The sequence below is a fragment of the Sciurus carolinensis genome, chromosome 10, assembly GCF_902686445.1.
Source record: "Sciurus carolinensis chromosome 10, mSciCar1.2, whole genome shotgun sequence".
Lineage (NCBI taxonomy): Eukaryota > Metazoa > Chordata > Mammalia > Rodentia > Sciuridae > Sciurus > Sciurus carolinensis.
In genome coordinates, this window is record NC_062222.1 from 29688839 (window position 1) to 29709439 (window position 20601).

At 33.8% G+C, this 20601-nt stretch overlaps 1 protein-coding gene across 2 annotated transcripts; it reads right to left on the reverse strand.

The window, feature by feature from the left end:
• Window positions 1-4683: 4683 nt before the first annotated feature.
• Plrg1 (pleiotropic regulator 1) lies at window positions 4684-19111 on the reverse strand. Of its 2 annotated transcripts, XM_047567382.1 has the most exons (16): window positions 18979-19013; window positions 17504-17610; window positions 17142-17213; window positions 16351-16493; window positions 15631-15684; window positions 14888-14981; window positions 14622-14709; window positions 13075-13176; window positions 12029-12121; window positions 10646-10795; window positions 10455-10556; window positions 9844-9946; window positions 9036-9144; window positions 7822-7961; window positions 7217-7410; window positions 4684-6680 (listed from the first exon to the last, which is right to left on the reverse strand). In XM_047567382.1, exons 4-16 carry the CDS (start codon window positions 16478-16480, stop codon window positions 6621-6623), a joined length of 1419 nt encoding a protein of 472 aa, XP_047423338.1. In that variant the 5' UTR covers window positions 16481-16493; window positions 17142-17213; window positions 17504-17610; window positions 18979-19013; the 3' UTR covers window positions 4684-6620. The 2 variants fall into 2 exon arrangements, with proteins under 2 accessions (XP_047423338.1, XP_047423337.1); XM_047567381.1 differs by lacking the exon at window positions 17142-17213 and having other exon boundaries at window positions 4896-6680; window positions 18979-19111.
• Window positions 19112-20601: the final 1490 nt, after the last annotated feature.

Genomic DNA, 20601 nt, shown 5'->3' on the forward strand with positions numbered 1-20601 from the left:
CCCCAGCTGCTGGGATTATAGGAGTGTGCCACCATGCTTAGACTGATATTCCAGTTTTTGGCCCTGGTATGTGATATGTCAGTTTTCCATCACTATGAAAAAATATCTGAGATAATCAGTTTATAAAGTGAAAAGCTTTATTTTGGCTCACAGTTTTGGAAGTTCCAGTCCATGATAGGTTGGCTCCAATGCTTTGGACCTATGGTGGCACATCATAGTGGGAATGCATGGAGAAGCAAAATAACCACTTACGTCACCAACTAGGGAGCAAAAAGAGAGAGATGAAGGCGTGGGGCTCTACAATCCTCTTCAAGGGCATGACCTAACATCCTTATACTAAGCCCCACCTCTTAGAAGTTCTAACACCTCCCAATAGTGAAGCCTTTAATACATGGGCTTTAGAGGGCACTCCAGGTTCAAATGATAGCAGTGGTCATGGTGTGGGTCCCAACAGACTACGGAGAATGGCTACCACTCTTAAGAGGCAAGCTCTGCACTAAGTGATGTGTTCTCATGCTTGTTTAATTTCATCCATATTTTTGATAGAAATCTGTTATTAAAACCTTATGAAAAATGGTGTATTAAATTTTTTAAATCTAATTTAATATAAGCCAATTTGAGAAAGTATTTCTATAAATTGAGTCTAGATGACAAAGGACAGCTTTTGGATCTCTGAGGCATCTGTGACCCTGGACTTCCCCGGCATTTCCCAGTCTACATTCCCCAGACTCTGGTGTCAGGCCCACTCTATTAAAAGGTGAGACTCCTCTTCACCTCTGAGAGTCAGGAGTAACTGAGCTAACAGACACACCTTTTAATTCCAGTCCATCTTCTGTAGTGACAATACAAAGCCAGGGTCATCTCACTCACCAGGTTGAGGGGTTCCTATCAGTGAGTAGGTTCAGGGCTCACTCTACTTCTACTCTGTCTGCTTTGGTTCCCCATCCTTCAAAGTACAGCCAAGACTGCTCTCCTTCACAAAGATTGCCTTTCTAGAACATGCTATCCTCCGTCTCCTGGAGCATGTTTAGACTATAACATCCATCTAACGCCAAATTTTATGCTGGAGTAGAAAGAAATCCTTATGTTCTTATTTAATCCTAAAGTAAACATTTCATGTTTTATTCCCTGATTAGAATGCAGGTATGGGAGCACAGACTCCATATTATAATTTTATGGGAGTAGAGACCATGTCTTACATACTTAACACCTACCAGGTGAGTATGAACTCAGAAAAGTGTTCAATATATAAACATATTCTTAAATGATTTTTCTCTCCTGTAAAACCTTCCAAATCTCTAATCCTTAAATACTTTATTAATATATAAGAATCCAAGTAACATATGAATCTAACATGCATTTTCTTAGCATCAAAGTAAATTTAGAGGATGATTGATTTAAAGTCCTATAGCTCACACATATGGGAAACCATATTGATTGAGGTCATTGCTGGAACCAATGTTACTTTTGAACAACTAGGAATGGTCTCGGTCCAGAGGACAGAGAGAAGATTTGCCATACTTTTTCCCCTACTGCCCCCTGAATCAGTGGGGAGTGGTCCCAGTAGAAAATAATAAACTATCATAAGAGCATAATGTTGTTTCTGCAAGAGAAATGGAGTAGTATTAAAAACCAAGAATGACCACTTGGGTTCTTACCCTCACTGCCCCTGTTATCACACCTTTAGCGTAAGGCTGATTCTCCCACTGTCAAAAGGACATATTAGCACCAATTACTTCTCAAGAGTCTTGGGGGATCATAAGCAAGAGCACATGAGACAGCCACATGTAAATTGTAAAGGGTTAATGAAAACATGCAAGGAATCATGAACATCAGCTATTTCTTCCCAAGTGTAAGGTTAAGTCCAGTCTCCATCTTCGACAGACTATACAAACTGTTCAGTGTTTCATAAATGTGGCCATCACATACATCCCAGACCGCCAATGTCACCACAGCACCATTTCCTTCACTGTCATAGCTCTTAGAATAGTTGTCGCCATCTCTGTTCTGGCTTAACTTAGTCAAAAGGAGCAGTTTTTCCTTCTGATAGACATTCAAGTTATTTCTAATATTTTTCTGTTACAAATGATATACACACAAACTTTCCCAATGTACAAGCATATTTATAGCATAAATTCTTAGAACTTGGATTTCTGGGTTGAAAGACATATGTGTTTGTAATGTATAAAGTATTGCTAACACTTACAAAGACCCTCTCACTTTATTCTCTGACTAGCAAAATAAGATTTTTTCCTCTACCACCAGTACAGGTTAACACTCTTTTTAACTTAAATAATATTCATAAAAATGTGGTCCTTGCTGGAAGCAGTGTTACTTTTGTACCACTGGAAATGCTCTGTCTAGAAGACAGTGTGAAGATTGGCTTTTCTTTTCCCCCATAGTGCCCTTTGAATCAGTGGGGAGTGGTCCTACAGGAAATAAATTTATCTTAAATATAACAACATAATTTCTTATATTATCCTATCATAATCATTCACATAATTCTCACTTGTATTTGGGTTTATTTCTGGACTCTGTTCCATTCTGCTGATTATCATATATTAAAACTACTAGTTCTCAAAATTATTTTTAGAGTTTTCCTAGCTTTTGCTGCTTTAAATGTTTCTATGAATTTAAAATCAGAGTGTATCATATGTTGTTTTATTAATAACCTAGAAAACTTGCAAGATTGTTTCTAAGATTACAGTGTGCCTGTCAAGTGTTTTTTAATCCTTAAGAATTGTAAAAAATATTTATTTATATAGGACTTGTAACATTATTTTTATTTTAAATATTTTACCTGTTTAATATTTTGAGGTATTTTATTTTTCATTAGATCTTGCTGTTTTTTTCTGAATAAGCCATCTAAATTTGTTTTCAATCTTTTTAGATTTTAAAATATAATACATCATCTGACAGTTATAATTATTTCATTTCCTGATTTCTAATTATCTAATTTCTTGAGTCTGAAGTTCTTTTAAAAAAAAGTTAAAGGTAGTGACATCCTTGCCTTGTTTCTGATGTTAATAGGAATACTTAATGGTATTTCCAATTAAGTATCAATTGTAAGTTAGTCTTAATGTTTGAAAAATACCCATGTTGCTGTTATTTTAATAAACAGTTTTGAGTCAGCCTTCTGTTGTATGACAATATACTCAAGAATATAACATAAAAAAGGAGAAAAGATTTATTTTGGCTCATGGTTTCAGAGGTTTCAGTCCATGGCAGCTTGGCTTCCTTGCTTCAGGTCATTGGCAATGCAGAACAAGGTGGAGAGGGTATGGTGAAGTAGAGCTGCTCACTTCATGAGAACCAAGAAAGAGGAAGAGAGGGAAGGAGGGAGATAGAGAGAGGGACCAGAGACAAAAAACACACTTCTCAAAGGCATTGCCCCAGTGACCTACTTCCTCCAACTAGGCCTCATCTCAAGTTTCCAACACCTCCCAATAGAAGCACCAACTGGGGACCAAGTCTTCAACACATGAGACTCATTCCAGATCCAAACTCTAACATTTTCTTAACCAAGAGTGAAATTTAAATTCTATCAAATACTTCCTTTAGTATCCATCAACATGTTCATGTTTTTTTCTTTATGTATATCAATGGAGTATCTTTTCCAATAGTGACCATTCTTGCATTCTTAGTATGAAGTCCACTTGGGCATGTGCTTCTTTTATTGGACTTTACTAATGATTTTAGCACTGATAATCATAAACAAGATTAAACCATAATTTTACCTGTGCTTAATTGGGTTTTTGTTATACTAACATTTTAAGGCGTGTACAAATTTTTGTTATCTAGGTCCTAGAAAACTTGAAGTGCACTGAATTAGAATTTGATTCGAAAGATCTTTGGGCTTAGTGGTTTATGTAGATGGTGGTGGTGGTAAAAATACAACTTTATTTCTCCTATGTAATTATCTATTTAGGCTTTATCTTTTAGAATTAATCATTGAATATTTTAAGTCTAATCACTATACTGGGCTCTTCAAATATAATGGTATAGAATTGGACACACTTGTCTCTCTTCATTAAATTCTCAACTTCTCCCGTTTCTATTAGGATATTTATGCTTCTATTTAGTTTTATATAAAGTTTCATCTAAAATTTTAACTTTATTAATTCTATTTTTCCTTATTTCACTGATTTATTTTCTATCAGCCTTTTTTCTAATGCACTGAAAAATTGATTTTATTATTTTGTAATAGGAGAAAATGGAAGTGAAGAATTAAGAGATAAGTTAAATTTTGTAGCAGTTTGTCTATAAAGTGAAGAGAAATGAACATACAGGAACAATAATGATTTTTTCTTGAAGTCTGACGCTTTTTTTGCTGATAAAGATCATTTGACACAGGAAATTAAATGGTGCAAGAGAATGGTTGATCATGGAGCATACATGGCAGTAGTAGGCTGATATCTTCTTAATAGGAGTCAGAAGGCTTTTAACATGGAAATGTGTTATTTGGTCATCACTTATGGCCTCCTTGAGGTATGTGGTCACAGGTCAAGAATGAATCCAGTCAGCACAGCTTTTTTACTCTGGTAATATTATGCAGCTTGGATATAGATATAACAAAGGCAGTGCAGGATATTTAGGTTAAACCTCTGGTTGAAGTTGTATCAAGCAGGTTGAGAGGGGCAACTATATAAAATTCTGCCTAAAATTTCAAGAGTTTCATATGGTAGGCAAACTTCTTACACTTTTTGCAATACAGAAAGAACAGCATACACTCCGAAGATTTCAATGCTCATTCAAATTGCTACTGGTTGCTAACTTAAAGAAGCAGAAACCTTGCTAGGCAGATTAGTTTGGGTTATCTTCCTTTTTTGTACTAGTAATATTTTCTTGTCCTTTTAGGGGTTGGATGCTATTCACCTCTGACCTTTCTTCTGTTAGAAGGTATATTAGAATCTCTCAGGGATACTAGTTTATTTTTTTTCCTTTATTTAAGTTTACAAAATACATGCTTATAGAAAATTAAAACATTATAGAAATATATAAAGCAGACCATGAAAATCTTCCAATTCTACTCCTTCACAAAGCCACTGTTAACAATTCGGTGCTATTTTTCCATTATTTAGTGTCCATTATTTTACAAAAATGCATATACAACTTCCTTTTACATGAGCAAAATTTGGGCATCTTGCCCTAATAAGTCTAAATGTTCCTCACTCTCTTCATGAATACAAAGAAATAAGTTGGAGGACCCTATCTATTAAACTAGCTCCTTAATGATGGGGCATTTGGGTTAGTTTTCATTATTAAAGAAGAAAGGTGCAATGAATTTGCTTGTGTACATTCGTCAGGTTATTCCTATTAGGCAGTTTCCTAGAAATGAAGTTAGTAGGCCAAAGGATTCAAATATTTTCAATAAACACAGAAAAACTACACTTCTTAAGATTGTAACAATTATACTCCCATCTACAACATGCAAGATGGGATATGTAAAGTTTGGAAATGTTTGTTCAAACTTATGGTGCAATTTTTTAACTTGGGAAATTTTAAAAATTGGCTGTTCTTGTAACTATCTTCTGACTATAAGTATGATGAAGTATGACAAATCTTGACTGACGGGGAATCAGGACCCCAAGGGCAGGATTTATAAAATTCATTATTTATCAGGAGAGATAGGTACCAGAAACTTCCTATACAATCTCCACAAGATTGTACCCCTTGTTACAGCTTTAATTATGTCCAATGGTACCTCCAGAGTTATTTTCCCCGAGTTTCTGTAACAATACTGGTATCCTACTGCCTGTGGAATAAAATCCAAACTCAGACCATGAGCTCTTCCTAACACAAGCCAGCTTTCTTTTCCATTACTGGATTGTGACAGACAACTCCGTCTTAGAATACACCACACATGTTCCTACATCTGGCTTCATCCACTTAATGCCTCAGCTTAGAATACCTGTTCCCTTTGCTCTCCTTGACTTCAAGGTCAGTTCAAATGGTCCTTCCTTAAAGAAGTCTTCCAAAATCCTCTCTGCGAAAGATGAAGAGCCTTTTCCTCTGTGTTCTTCCAGCATTATACCTGCATCTGTATTACACATGGCAATTCTGTAAGCTACTGAAATTAGAAGTTTTGGAGGACAGATAAATCTTACATTTTCCTGAATAGTGTCTACTGCTGAATTCTGAAGAACAAACTCAAAAATTGCTTTTGAAATGAACATACGTAAATTAAGACTCAAACCTTTTAAAATCCCAAATTATTAGTTTTTAAAAGACTGTTAAAAAACCTGCTCCCCTCAAAACACATTCAGTTACAACATTTTAGACATTTTTTTTTTAAAGGGGGCTTTCTAATAAAACTGCCAAATATTTTGTCTTTAGACTAGTTATGTATAATAAACCTTCATATGCTTGATATGTGCATCTTTCTAGGACCACAAAATGTTTATTTTACAAATAAAAAACACGGGGGGAGGGGGCATAGGGGACAGTTTATTGTAAAATACGAAGCAGCAATGATTCCAGTAAGTGAGTTTCTACTTTATACTCCCAGCCAGAACACAAAATGACCAACATCCTTACCAATGCCAAGCTTAAACAAAACAAAACAAACAAAAAAAAAAAAAAACCAAAAAAAACCAAAACACCATGAAGACAAAGCCACATTAAAATCTCTTTCGCTTGATAATTTCTGGTTTCCAGCTGACTGGATGAGTTTCTTCTGTCTAGAGGTAGAAAAGTAAATGAAAGTGCTATTAGTTTAATTCATGTTTAATAGAATTCTTTTAAAAAAATAATGTATTTATTCTAAATCATATTATTTTCACTACATATTTAGCAGGTCATTAATGATTTTAGGAAGAGTCAACAAACTTTGGGAATTATCCAAGTCTAACAATAGATGAATGAGTTCATTAAAGATAAATTTATAATTTCTCATTCAAAACAGAATTTCCATTTAGGTATAATTGCATGAAGCTTCTGATTCTAGTATAAATTTTCATAGCAATCTAGTATTTTCAGTTATTAGTGTACTACTTTCCTAGTAACTATAAAAATGAAAGGTGGTATAAAATTAAAGTGATATATTCACTGACATCAGTGAAAATGATACAAAAACCTAGGAGCACACACTGTTCGAGATGACAAATACCTTAACACCATGAAGATTATTTTTTCTTCTGATACTTAAATGAGCAGACCCTTGCCAAATTGGTATGTGCTATTTTACTTTAAAATGTATGTAAAACAATGAACTTACTGCCGTATCATCTTCTCTGTACACTTTAATGGTTTTATCAGCTTCAGCTGTTAATAATCGACTTTCAGACTGATCAAAAGCACAAGCAAATATTCCTGATTCACTGTCCAAAGACCCAGGCTGCACAGCTGCATGAACTCTCTGAAAATTGTAGCCAGTTCTCCAATCCCAAAGATGCATAGTGCCATTGTCAGCTTAAAGAAAAAGACCTAGTTAGTTACACTTGGTATCCCCTGACCAACAATTAGCCTGAACTCCTCTTAATATTGCTTTGTCTACTTTCATTTGTTCTTAATTCAGAATTTTATTAAAAATAAAAGCATCAGAAAATCTGACATCCAAGTCCAGAACACCCAACCAAATATTAGGCAATTCTCATCATAAATCTCTTAACTTAGATTTATCACAGGGGATCTGAAAGACAGTTTAACTATGAAATATGCTACATGTGTTCTGAATAGGCACAAACACATGAATATCCAAATACACCCTCTTCAGGCAAGTTCTGCTACAATACTTATCTGTGATGACTTAGCAATGTTTATTCATTGACTAAAAAATAAAACAATGAGCTAAACACATTTATTATAAAAGTCTTATGTTACCTCCAGATACAAGCACTCCATCAGAATTTACTGTCAATGTGTTAATAATAGCATTATGACCAGAAAGATTTTGAATGAAACTTCCATCAGGGAATTTCCACTGCTTTATGTTATCTGGAGAACCAGATGCAAATGTGTAACTGAAATAAAAGCAAAAAGAATTAATGGCAATGTAAATCCAGTTAAAATGGTGAGTTTTAAAAAGCTTAGTTCATTTCTCAGGCACATTCAATGATGTGTGTAGTTTTAGTACTCTTTTTTTTTTTTCTGGAGATTGAACTAAGAATGCTCTACCACTGAGCTATATCCTCAGCCCTTTTTATTTTTTATTTTGAGACAGTGTCTTGGCTAGGTTGCTAAAGCTGGACTCAGTTCTCCCACTTCTTCAGTTTCCCAAGTAGCTAGGACTACAGGCATGTGCCATCACACACCCAGTTCAATTTTAGAAAAATATTACTGTCATATTAACATGCAAAAATATCAAGGTGTTTGTTTCAAGTTAAAATGAATCCTTCACATTTTAAAATGTATTTAAATTCCAGATTAATGTTTTATTCTTTCATTATTCCTAAAGCTCTACACTGAGCAAAAAATGTACAAATACCTAATTTCGCAAAAAAGGCAAAAGAATGTGTGATGATTTTGAAGAAAGGGAGAGAAAGAAAGAAGTGAGGAACAGGAAGAAAAGGCGTGAAGCAGGGAAAGGGAAGAAAGGATAGGGAGAAAGGAAGAAGAAAAGGGGAGATAAAATATAAACACCAACAGAAAAATGTCAGGAGTGATCTAATATGATGAACGACAGACCGTGATATTATGTTCCATTTCTGTGGATATCCTGACTATAATCATTGTTCTTACTTTCTTGAACTTAAGAATTAAATTATTCTGTGTGTGTCTCAAGTCCAATTCTCATTTATGTGCAAAACATGCCTAGCCTGTTACTTTGTTTTGACATGCAGCTTTTGACCATGATGTACTCACATTGTCTTACTTGATAGTGTTTGTGACTATACAACAGGCATTCCTCATCTTATTTAGGGCATGAAGCAAAATAATTAACATAAGGAAAACAGAAGAAAGGCATGTCCATAAGTGAAATAGGTCTGAAAATGACAATGGCTATATGACTGCCAAAAGCAGTGCTGAAGTTGGTATTCCAGTACTGTAGTAAGGCATAAAGACAGAAGAGAAGCTAATTAGGAAAATATACTTACTGTCGAGGATGTAAAACCACAGCTCTGACTGATTTTTTATGATTTGTTAATGTCACTCTTGTCTTTCCTGCCACCAGGTCCCATAATCGTATTGTAGTGTCATGGCTTCCTGTAGTGGAAATACACACAAACCCCAAAACATAGACCAAGAAAAAGAAGCAAAAGTGAAATATGAAAACATATGAAGCATTATTCCACAAATACATACATATTAAATGAAAGTTCTATCACCTCTTGGCTAATTTCTGAAAGTCAAAGTTGATTTTAAATGTTAATTCTTTTAAAATGCAATACAATTCTTGATTCATTATCAACTGAACAGCTACTGCAAATACAAATAATAAATAAATACTTGATTTTATCTCCCAGGAGAGGGGAAAGAGAAAAACGTCAAGTGATTTTCTTTAGTTAACAAAATGTTAGGTGAAGGAATTGTTTTCTAGTCTTAATGATCCATTGTTAACAAATACAAGGTACACATCAGTTCTAAAAGTTATTGATCTCAGAGTATTTTTGTCTTCTAACTTTAATTTCCTAGACTAATAATTTTGGCACTATAAAATAATACTAGAAAGTTTTTAAATTGGATGTTATGAAATTCTATGTATGAAATACCTATAATATGTAAAAAGTATGAACTAAAAAAGAACTAGATTAATCTTAAATAAGAAATTTCAAATTCCTATGATTAAAATATATAACCTTGTCAGAAATGCTACAAACACAAAAAGAATCAAATGAATATAAAAAGTACATGTACCCTATTCTGATATGAACAGACTATAAATATTAAAAGTATCTATCATACCAGTAATAATTTGTGGTTCTGCAGCTTGACACCTCACTGTAGCAACTGCATTTGTATGTCCAGATAATGTGTGTACACTGGCTTTAGTTCTCACATCCCAAATCTATAAAAATATAATAGATATACTGTCAAAAAAAGCAGGTATTCGTATCTCAGGCAGATGTCTGGATCAATTCAAGGTAACGAATTTACTAGATAACTGTGCCTCAATATAATAAAGAAAATACTTACATGAAGGATAATGATCTATAAGCTAGGTGGGGAATATAAATAGAAGACAGTTGTCAAGGGAAAATAAGAAGCTGAAAGATCAGGGCACTGAAAGACTCATGGGCATAATGGGATTATTGGACAAAAAAGCTAATGGGCAACCCTTATGACAAACTGGAACATATGAATGTCACATTTCAAGGGCAGGCACTGCAAGGCCACAGAACCAAAGCCTAAGGTGAAAAAAACCATACAAGACAGGAAAATGAGGGACTAGGGTATTGACATATCAAGCAACTATCTTTAAATCTCTATCAAACAATATAAGACTCTGATATCAAATATGTATATGACAAGATGCAATAGATTTACAGACAAACACACAGCTTTATCTCATTTACCCGGGCAGTTGAATCTCGACTACAGGTTACCAGCACATCTATTGTTGGGTGCAAATCCAAACCATACACTGCACTTAGATGTCCATGATAATGCCTTATAACCTAAAGATAAGGGGGTAAAATTAAATTTTCTAAAATCAGAAAAAGAAACAGTAGCTCATAGTGTTTTTAATACTTAACTCCAAGAGTACCTTATTATATTCAAGATCCCAGCATTTTACTTGTTTGTCTTCTCCACAAGAAAACAGGTATGGGCTCCTTGTGCTTACTATCACACCCCGCACTGTACTAATATGCCCGGTCAACGAGAGTTTTAATTTGCCACTGGCCAAGTCCCAGATCTGCAATCAAAGAATATTTTTTCTTTTTATTGGTTACCCCAAAGCAAATTTTTATAATCCTAATGTTAATTAAGTCTCCAAATATATATACATATATACACACACACACACATAAGTTAAAAATTTTAAAAATGATCCCCTTACAAATAAAAGAAAATTTTAAAAAAGCATGCTCAAACTATCAAACTAGAGAAATATTTACAATAGGTGTAAAGGCCAATATTCTAATCAATATATAAAAATATATCAATGAAAATAAAAATATGAATAGCATGGTATTAAGTTGGCAAAGGGCAACTGAAAAAAAAAAAAAAACCCTGAAAGTAGAAAATATAAGCAAATACAGAACATTTGTATAGAAATTTTGTACAAACAGCTTAAAAAAGGTTAGATACCCGTTTTTTTTTTTTTTTATTTATGTTATTAGACAAAGGGATACAAAATTGATGGACTGAAAAATGAATTCTCTGAAATACGCTGCAAATATCAATTCACTCATTTGAAAAGTAATTTGTACTTTGGGTATACTCAAAAATAGTTTTAGAAATCTACCATAACAAAATCGAATACAGAAAAAACCTGTATGCATGAAGACTAACTATAGCATCACTTTTAATAATAAAAATCATCAAACTAAAAACTTTTAACATCCAATAGGAAAACAGAATGTGGAATACCAAAATTACATATTATGTAACCATTTAAAAAGATACTGAACTTTCCACAAGAATATAACCTTGATACAATGTTAAATGAAAAAAATACAAAATTATACATTGAGAAAGATTTTCTTAAAAGATACACATTTATACATTAATACCTTGAAAAAAGTTTAGAAGTAAATGTACTGATACATAAGCAAAGAAAAAAAATGCTTTTTAAAATGAAATTCATCTAAATAGCTAATATTTGTAGGATTATGTGTGGTTCTTTCATAGTTCTCTAAATTTTCCACATTTTCTATAAATGAGCATACTTTAATTTTGTAACCTGAGGAAAAATCTTAAAGTATCAAGGAATTAGTGGTGGGTTATTATGATTAGAAAAAACCCCTATTTCTTAAATGTCTCTTTTCAAATAGATCTTTATTTCAAACTATTATTGTTAAGACTGCCTGCTGAAGTCTAAGAAATCAAGGACCGGCAATCGCAATTCTTGCCATAGGAAATAATTTAAAATAGATTAAACTTCTGCAACAAACATAAATCCTGTTTATTTTTTCTTCCTTATTACCTTTATAGTTCTATCAGCAGACCCAGTAACAAACCACTGATTTCCAGGTTCCACAGCAATGCATCGAACCCAACCAAGATGCCCACTGATAACCTGTATAAGAAAAAAATAAAATGGGCAGAATCATCTAAACATTAGTTGAAATGTATTCAATTTTAACCATAACCTGGATTTGAACTGCATCATCTTTAGAAATTTATAAGATTATTTGACAATTATAGTTTAGAGTGAACAACATTATCTTTAGTGGGTGAATGGGTACATAAGTTGTGGTGCATCTATACAATGGAATACTACTCATCAAAAAAAAAAAAGTGAATGCTTTACTAACACAATAACTTGGATCAATCTCAAAGGCAATGAGTGAAGAAAGACAGTCTCAAAGAGCACATAATGTATGATTCCATTCTGACACTGTAGAAAAGACACAGTACAGTGACAGAAAACATATCAGTGGTTGCTAGGGGTAGAAGAGGATATGACTAAAAGAACAGCACAGTGATGTGTTTTGAACTGATGCAAATTGTGGCAGTGGTTGCCGAAACCTATATATTCATTAGGCCTATATATCAAAAGAAAAAGTCTCTTATAATGTGATCATCCGAAAAACAAGATTATGTTGGCTATACATTTCCTACTATACATATATGTATATATATATTTTTTATTATTTCTGGTGCATTTTGAGTTATTTTAATTTACTGTAGTTTAAATAACTGCTAGGCATAAAAAAAATCTCTAATAAGGTGTTTTTTCATGTTGAATACTTCAAAAATACTTTCCTATAACTTATTTTGCCTATCCTACACATTTAGTAACCTTCTGTCAATATTTTATACAGAATTTAACAAAAAAATACTAGTATACCTCTTACCCAAGGAAATCTCAAGATATCATTAGCAGTGCAAAAGCCTCTTCTCATCCCACCTCAGATCACTCTACTATTTTCATATTCACTCCTTTTCCTCCTTATTTTATTCTTCAGCCCTTGTCAAATGGAAAGCAATGATATTGTACACAGTGGAATAAAATGTAGATCTGCTCACCCTGTACAGTTTCCATGGTGGGTGCCACTGGGGTTTTGGCATTGTAGGTGCTTTTTTGGCCATCAGTGCAGAGTTCTTAGTATTGCCAGTCTCCATAACCATCTGAATATGGAATAGATTACATTATTAATAAAGACATCATATTTAATGTTATTAAAAAATGGATTAAAAGGGGATTTATGAAAATTTCCTTTAAATGAAGAAAAAAAAAAACCCCTAAAATATTCTTCCCAACTGAAAAATCAGTCTAAGACTCCTACTCAGAACTTTATTTTCTATATGTTGATTTTAAAAAGCAAGTTAACAAACCTCAAGAGGTAGAGTATTAGTTAAGAGCAGAAAAACTATGGATTCAAAACCCAGCTATGCCAATTACTAGCTGATGGACCTTAGATTAAAAAGTCTTTAACCTGAATGTGACCAGGCAGAAAAATGGAAAGAAAATGCTTTTATCATAGGGTTTCTATTTATCTTTAAATACAACCATTTAAATACTATTTTGAAAGGTAAATTAGCTGATACAGGTTGAGCATCCTTAATCCATAAATCCAAGATACTACAAAAAAATCTAAGGTGAATTTGGATTTCAAAATTTTAGATTAGGGATGCTCAACAGGTAAAGGTTAAACAAATATTCCCAGTCCAAAGTCTGAAATCTGAAACATTCTGGTTCCAAACACCTCGAATAAAGGAGACTTAACTTGTACCACCTATTGTCAGTATACATTAATTAAAAAAAAATTAAGACCATGAAATCCTGCCCTCAAGAAGTTTAAATTACATCCTTCCGAAAGAAGCAGAGAGCTTGAACAGAGAGACTGCTCTAAATGAAGATGAAGAAAAACAATTGGTGTGAGCATCACAAATTCATTCACTTCATATGAAATCAAATCCACAATAAACTGAAGGGTTCAATCCCTACACTGCTAATAATAATAATAAAAATAATAGTAATAATAATAAAAAACTAAAGAAGTAAAGCACTTATTTCAAGAGACACTAAGAAGTTTCATATTTTTGGTTATTTTGTTTATAACTATTTTCACCAATACTTGAGCAGTTGCTGTTTACTTACAAATAAACATATTTCTACACACTAATTTATAAAATGCTAGTTGTATAGCCCATGAATACTGCCACACTATCATCACTCAGTGCAAGTACACATCAATTTAAAGTTCATTTGAAAGACTTTCATAATTAACACATACTAACACAAATTTCAGGATAATACTTCTTGTATTTTTAACAGTGCATAGTAAATACCAACATCACATTATCTTCATCAAAATACATATTATGTACAATGTGCAAGTAGATAAGGATATAACAGGATTTCAAATTCAAAAACATATGTTAAGTTACTAAAAAGCAAAGTTTAGGGCAAAGAAATGTTAATGACTATCTCAAGCTGCTATTTACATGAACGAATTCCAAGGAACTGTTAATATCTCTATTATTTATAGTAAGACTTTTGGAATAAGGGAAATAAGGTAACATTCCAAAAGCTAGAAACCTGTAGTGTTATGCGACACAGAAAATCTTACTGAATTCATCACTGTAGGTTGTGAACGGTCAGAAGCCCCAGGATGTCGATATTCACTTCCACCAGGTGCAGTACGATTTGCCTCAACCCTGAAGCAAAAGAAATATTACAAAAGTAATTAATGCCTTCAATCACATGTTCAGTTTTAATTTTTGTAAACAGTAATAAAAGAAAATATAATACAGTTATAAACAATTTTAAAATTGGAAAAATGTAAATGGTGAAATATATTTTCAATCTTTATAATTATAAGCTAACATTTGATACCTGGCCTGAGAGGAAGGTAATGCCACTGCCAAGGACTGTGCAGCTGATTCACTTGGCATTCTTTGGACCTTAGTATCCGCTGTCAAAGCAACTCCTATTAAAAATAAAATCAGTTCTTCTTAGTAGCATTTTTGTTCTCATTTAAAATATTTAAGATAAAATATTTTAAATAAACACACACCAGTTGGTGATCTCCAGGTAGTGATATTACAACAATTTTGATTAAGCCTTGCTTGTCCCTGTTTCTAACTTTTTAAAATAATAAATACTGCTCAATAACACCTAAGTCAAATTTGATCTGATTTAAGCAGCTTGGAATTAAAATAGCCTGTCAGTAAACTTAAATGATTAAAATTAAGACATTACTTTCAAAAGGAAAAATTAAGCAGTTACTCAAATACCAATAAAATATTTCCAAGAATGAAAGTTATTATAAGACACACCAATTCCCCTGCACTTTCCTTTCTATACATGCTAAGCATCGTCCTTTACTCTGTCCATATTATCTATGTGTCAACCTATCCACACACTCACACACAAACACTGCACTTTTTAATCACACCTACTTCTATACGAACACTTTTATCATTTTTAATATTTACACAGTTGTTATGTCTTTTTAAACCACTCAGATAATAAATAAACTTAGGCCTAGAGCAATCTTACTGTCTTTGAATTTCTAGCACAGCGCCTAAAAAATATGTTGCAATAAGACATTTTCAGTACGTAACAGTTTTACTTACCAGGTCCTGGTGGATATGGATGGGTACCTGTAACCAAATACTCAACCTCTTGTCCTTAAAAAAAAAGGAAACCAAAAAAGGAAATAAGTGTACTGATAGTCAATCTATCTTATATTCAAGTATGATCTTTTAAATTACACCAATAATATTAAATTATTAACTAGATTTTTCCTCTCCCAAGTAAACTCAAGCATCAGCAATAAGGAAAGTTTATCAGTTTTGTTTTGACCTCAATAAGCCATGTATGTGGTTATTTTCTTGTCCATTAACTGGTAAGAGGTCAAGAAAGCTCATGCATTTGCTATAAAGCAGTGGTGTATGTTTTTAATTTATGTGGAATCTTAGATCCTCTTTGTTCATTACAACTTCAATACTCAATTTCATCTTTCTGAATTATAGCTAAGATAAATGATCTTCCTACAGGTTAGAAATATTCTTCAATTTTCTCCGTTAGTCTCCAATGTGACCTTCTGCACATCGAACAAATTTCTGCCATCATTATTTGCTTTTAGATCCTATTAGGAAAAAAGTCATCAATCAATAATCTAAGCTACTGCTCCCATGAGCAAGTTAAAACTTCCACCTTAATACTGGTTTAGCCATAAAATACTGTGTGACCACAATAAATGCTTCCAGAAGGGGCACTAATAAGACATTTTGTTTTTCTATTTAAAAAATTCACACATATATCCTGGCATTTCTGATTTATACTATACTCACCTTGATTGGCAGGATATTGTTTATGACCATATGAATCCGTTGCATTCTGAGGGCCTTTCTCTTTAAGATTTTCTTTTGAAGTAGGCATATGCAACACAGGACCGTACTCATTACGGAGCTTGATTGCCATTTTTCGTTTGTGACTATTTAAAAATTATAAACACAAAATGTATCCTTAAATACTTTAAATATATTAACCAATGTGAGTATTTACAAGCAGCTAGTAAATAGGTACTTAAATAGCTTAGGTTTGTGTAATCATGTAGAAGTTTCCAATTAGATTTTAAAGTTAAATAGTAAAAGAGTCAAAAAATTCCAAGTGCATTTCCACAACATATTTAATTTTTGTATCACATCAACATTCATTAAACCTGAGTAATATTTTTGTTACTTTATAAAGACAAAACCTTTCATGAGTTCCCAAGGATCCAATTGATTTAAAGACATATAGAAACTAATATACCCTTTAAAAATCTCAAGGTCAATATACTTTCTAATGTCTAAATCTAAAAATATCATTTAAACTCTCTATACCAAACTTTACTAGATGTGTCTAAAAGGTTAGAACTAATCAAAGTACTTAATTAGTTCGATATTTTAAAAGAAATGCACTTATATTACTTTTATAGTCCACCTTATAAGTTAAATATAAATGTTTGTTTGAGGAATTAAGTAGAATTTAACAGAAGGGTAAAGGGAAGAAGAACACTGCACATAATGCAATCCCAGACTGGAGCTGGAGATGTAGAACCAAAAATATGCCACCACTCAAAAATCTTCATCATACTAACGAGAAAAGATGGGAGTAGAGGTACTGGCCAGGTACAATTTCAGCTCAGCAAGGCTCTGAGAGCAGCGGGAAGCTGAAAGCACATACAAAGTGATTGATTATAAAATAAAATACCTAAAAAGGGGCTCTCCTAATTACTGGATATTTGTAAAATGCAATTAATTAATTTTGAGATTTTATCATAAAAGATAAAGCAAAAAAAAGTTAAATCAGCTGAAACTTTTCAAGAACACCACTTCTTATTGGGTAGATAACCTATGCACGTTAGTATTTTAAGACCGTTAAGGGTCTCCCTCTCCTTGCTTTCTTCCCTCAACTTTAGACTTTTGAGTATTTTAGAAATTGGAAAAGAACTATACCTACCTCTCTTCATCTAAAGGCACAGGTTTTCCATTATCAGCTACAAACATGTCATGGGTTCTCTTCAATGACCTGAACACAAGTGTGTGTACAGAATGTTTCTGTACTTCCTAGAAAGAAGAGTGTAATTGCACATTTAGCTACAAATTACCTATAGCATAACTCAAATTAAGTAGAATTAGTTATACACTTTACAGATTTCAATATGTAAAAAGTTTTATACCACTCATCATGGCTATTTGTAGCAAGCTGTAGAGGTCAAGTTCAGAGAGGAGGAGAAAGCTCCTCTTTGACCAGAGCCCTAGTATAGCAACTGAGCAATGACTGGGATTAGTAATTTATCCAATAAATATTTACTGAGTTTGTACTTATATATCTAGCAGGTATTGTGCTAGGAGCTAATAAGAGAATAGTGAAAAGGTAGCCATGGTTCCTGTGTTCAAGAGAAAACAGACAAATTAAACATTATCAAAATGATTCTGAATTTTGAAAAGTACTGTGAAGACAAGTAAGGGACTGAATCAGAGAACAAAGGAAGAACTCAAAATAATTGAGATTATCTCTTAGGTAATATTTAAGTAGGGAAGGAGAAGTCCCTGCTGAAAGCCCAAAGTGATTATAAAAGAGACGTAAGAACAATCAAGGCAGAGAGAAATGCCACATGCAAGGTATTCAGCAATTGAAATAAAGAAACCCAGTAGGGTTGTGTACGTGGGGGGGGGGGAGGTGTGGTATAAGATGAAGCTGCAAGGGCAGGCAAAGTTCAGATTAGCTCAGGTCTTTCAGACTATTACAACAGCCTATATTTTCTATATTTTTGTTTTATTAACATAGAGCCAAAGGATTTTCAGCAAAACAACATGGATCAACTTACACTTAGAACAAATTATAGGAGAACAAAAATAGGAGGAGGAGGATGAGTTGGAAGCTAGAGCACTACCAGGCAAAAGATGATGGTTGTCTGAATTAAGGTGAATGCAGTAGATATAGAATCAATAAATATTTGAGATAAGACAAACAAGGTCTGTTTGAATGGGAGTTCAAGCTAGGGAAAGACGTAAAGTAAAAATTCAAGAATGGTAGGCTTTCCTGCAGTACAGCTGAAATGAGAGACGAACTGAACGCAAAAATAGAGAGGATCTTTAGTCTTTAGCACACAATCACTTGACACTCGCAGTACCAGTGGTCGAACACCAGACGCCCCACCTGAGGGCAGTGCCGGCTCCCAAGGGTCAATAAGAACTGGATGAATTTTCTCAGGCTTCCCACCCAGACGGAAGCATCGGCTCAGCTTCTCAATCCGCTACCCTCTCTCCCCTGAACACCTTAAGAGGAGACCACTCGGCCTCGGTCAAAATTATCTCCCCTAGCAGCCTCCTCGCGCCCCATATTTCCAGCACATTCCATCCCCTACGAACGCTGCCAAAGAAAAAAAGCCCAGAGACTAACAACTCCTGAGTGCCCAAGTATCACCTTACCTCGACCATGATGCTTCTGTGTATCTCACCCCTCCGGCAGCCAAGAAACACTTAGAGCCAACGCAGAAACCGCCGCCACAACTCTGCAGCCTCTTCCGGAATCGGGAAGACCTGTCGCCGGATGTGACGTAAGTCCGCGCATGCGCGCTAATAGCGCGCCGGCCTTCTGAGGTCGAGGGGCGGGCCTTCCTCTTCTGACCCACCTCTGGGGAGGAGTCTCGAGACCGTGGGCGGAGACTCCGGGAAGCGCCTGGTGGCAGGTTTTACTTGTCTTTCTTAAGAGAATATTTTTGTTTTTGTTTTTTTTTCATACCCCCCAAAATAACAGTGTTTTCGGCCTTACTCTCCTTTAATTTCCTGACTTGGAGACTTGCTTGGTTTTACATTCCTTGGAAGCTTAATGCTTTTCATTAAAAGATCCTAAGAAATTAATTGTAGGGAGGATCTAAAAAGGCAACCCTGTGGGTTCAAAGATCTTGCTCCCTTTGGGGTCTCCTTGGCCCTGGTTCTGCTACTTGACTGGAAAACTGTTTTGGACTTGGTGTCTAAAAGCAGTTCTACTTATGCAGTCCTAAAGCACTTCTTGAATAAATGTTGCAGAACAATTTTTTCAGTTTGAGAGATTTTGACATGCAGATGTGGAAAATAATCTCATTAACAGCACATGTCAAAACCTCAAATTTATTTTCCGCTACATAGATTTCTTTTAATATCTCCAGACTACAATTCTTGGTCATTTCCTGTTTGTCTGCTGATTAATATGGTATCAACAATTCCAGGATGCTGTTTTTCAAAGCTGATAGGAGAAAACAATTGGATACTAAGCTATTTTTTATTTAGAGGCATCCTGATGCCAAGTATTGGTATTTTTGTTTTGTTTCCAACCTAGGTAAGATCTGCAGTTTATGAGCAATTATATGCAATTTTTTTCTGTGTAAAAAGAGAAAAAATTGATGCAGTTGGGTATTTGCAAACTTACATAGACAAACCTTTCAACAAACATTTCACTGGTCCTACTTATTTCTTAACTTCCTTATGTTTGAGATCCTGTCCCTGGAACATTCCGCTCGTACTTTGAAGAGGGGGAAAAATCTAGCAAAAATATAGCAATGTCAATCAATAATCTCATTTAAAAATTCATTAATTTTTAATCCATTAAAACCTGAAACTTTTACTTGAAAATACACTCATCTCTGAATTTAAGTGTGTTTGACTTAAGGACTTAATTTCTGTAAAAGTGACCAGTGATTGTAGACCTTACAGGAAAATGCCATGATTATAAAATGCATATTTGGAGAATTAAATAGCTTTAACTTACCTATAGATAGTAGTAACTGTAGAAAAGAACATGATTTTAAATGGCAATAAAACTAAAAAAATCAAAATGTATCTGGGGTAATATTCTAATTGTCTAGTTGGGGCTATTGTTAGATTTTTATCATCCTGGAAACATTTAATATTTATAAACCCATATTCAGAAAAATATTTTAATTAATGAAGTAAATTGCACTAGACTTTGATCTTTTTGAAACACTCTTGAATTTATTAATTGTTTCATCTATGTGGAAGTTTATTTTGGAGCTCTGGTGACCCTATTATCTAGTTCTGGGATCCATGAATTAC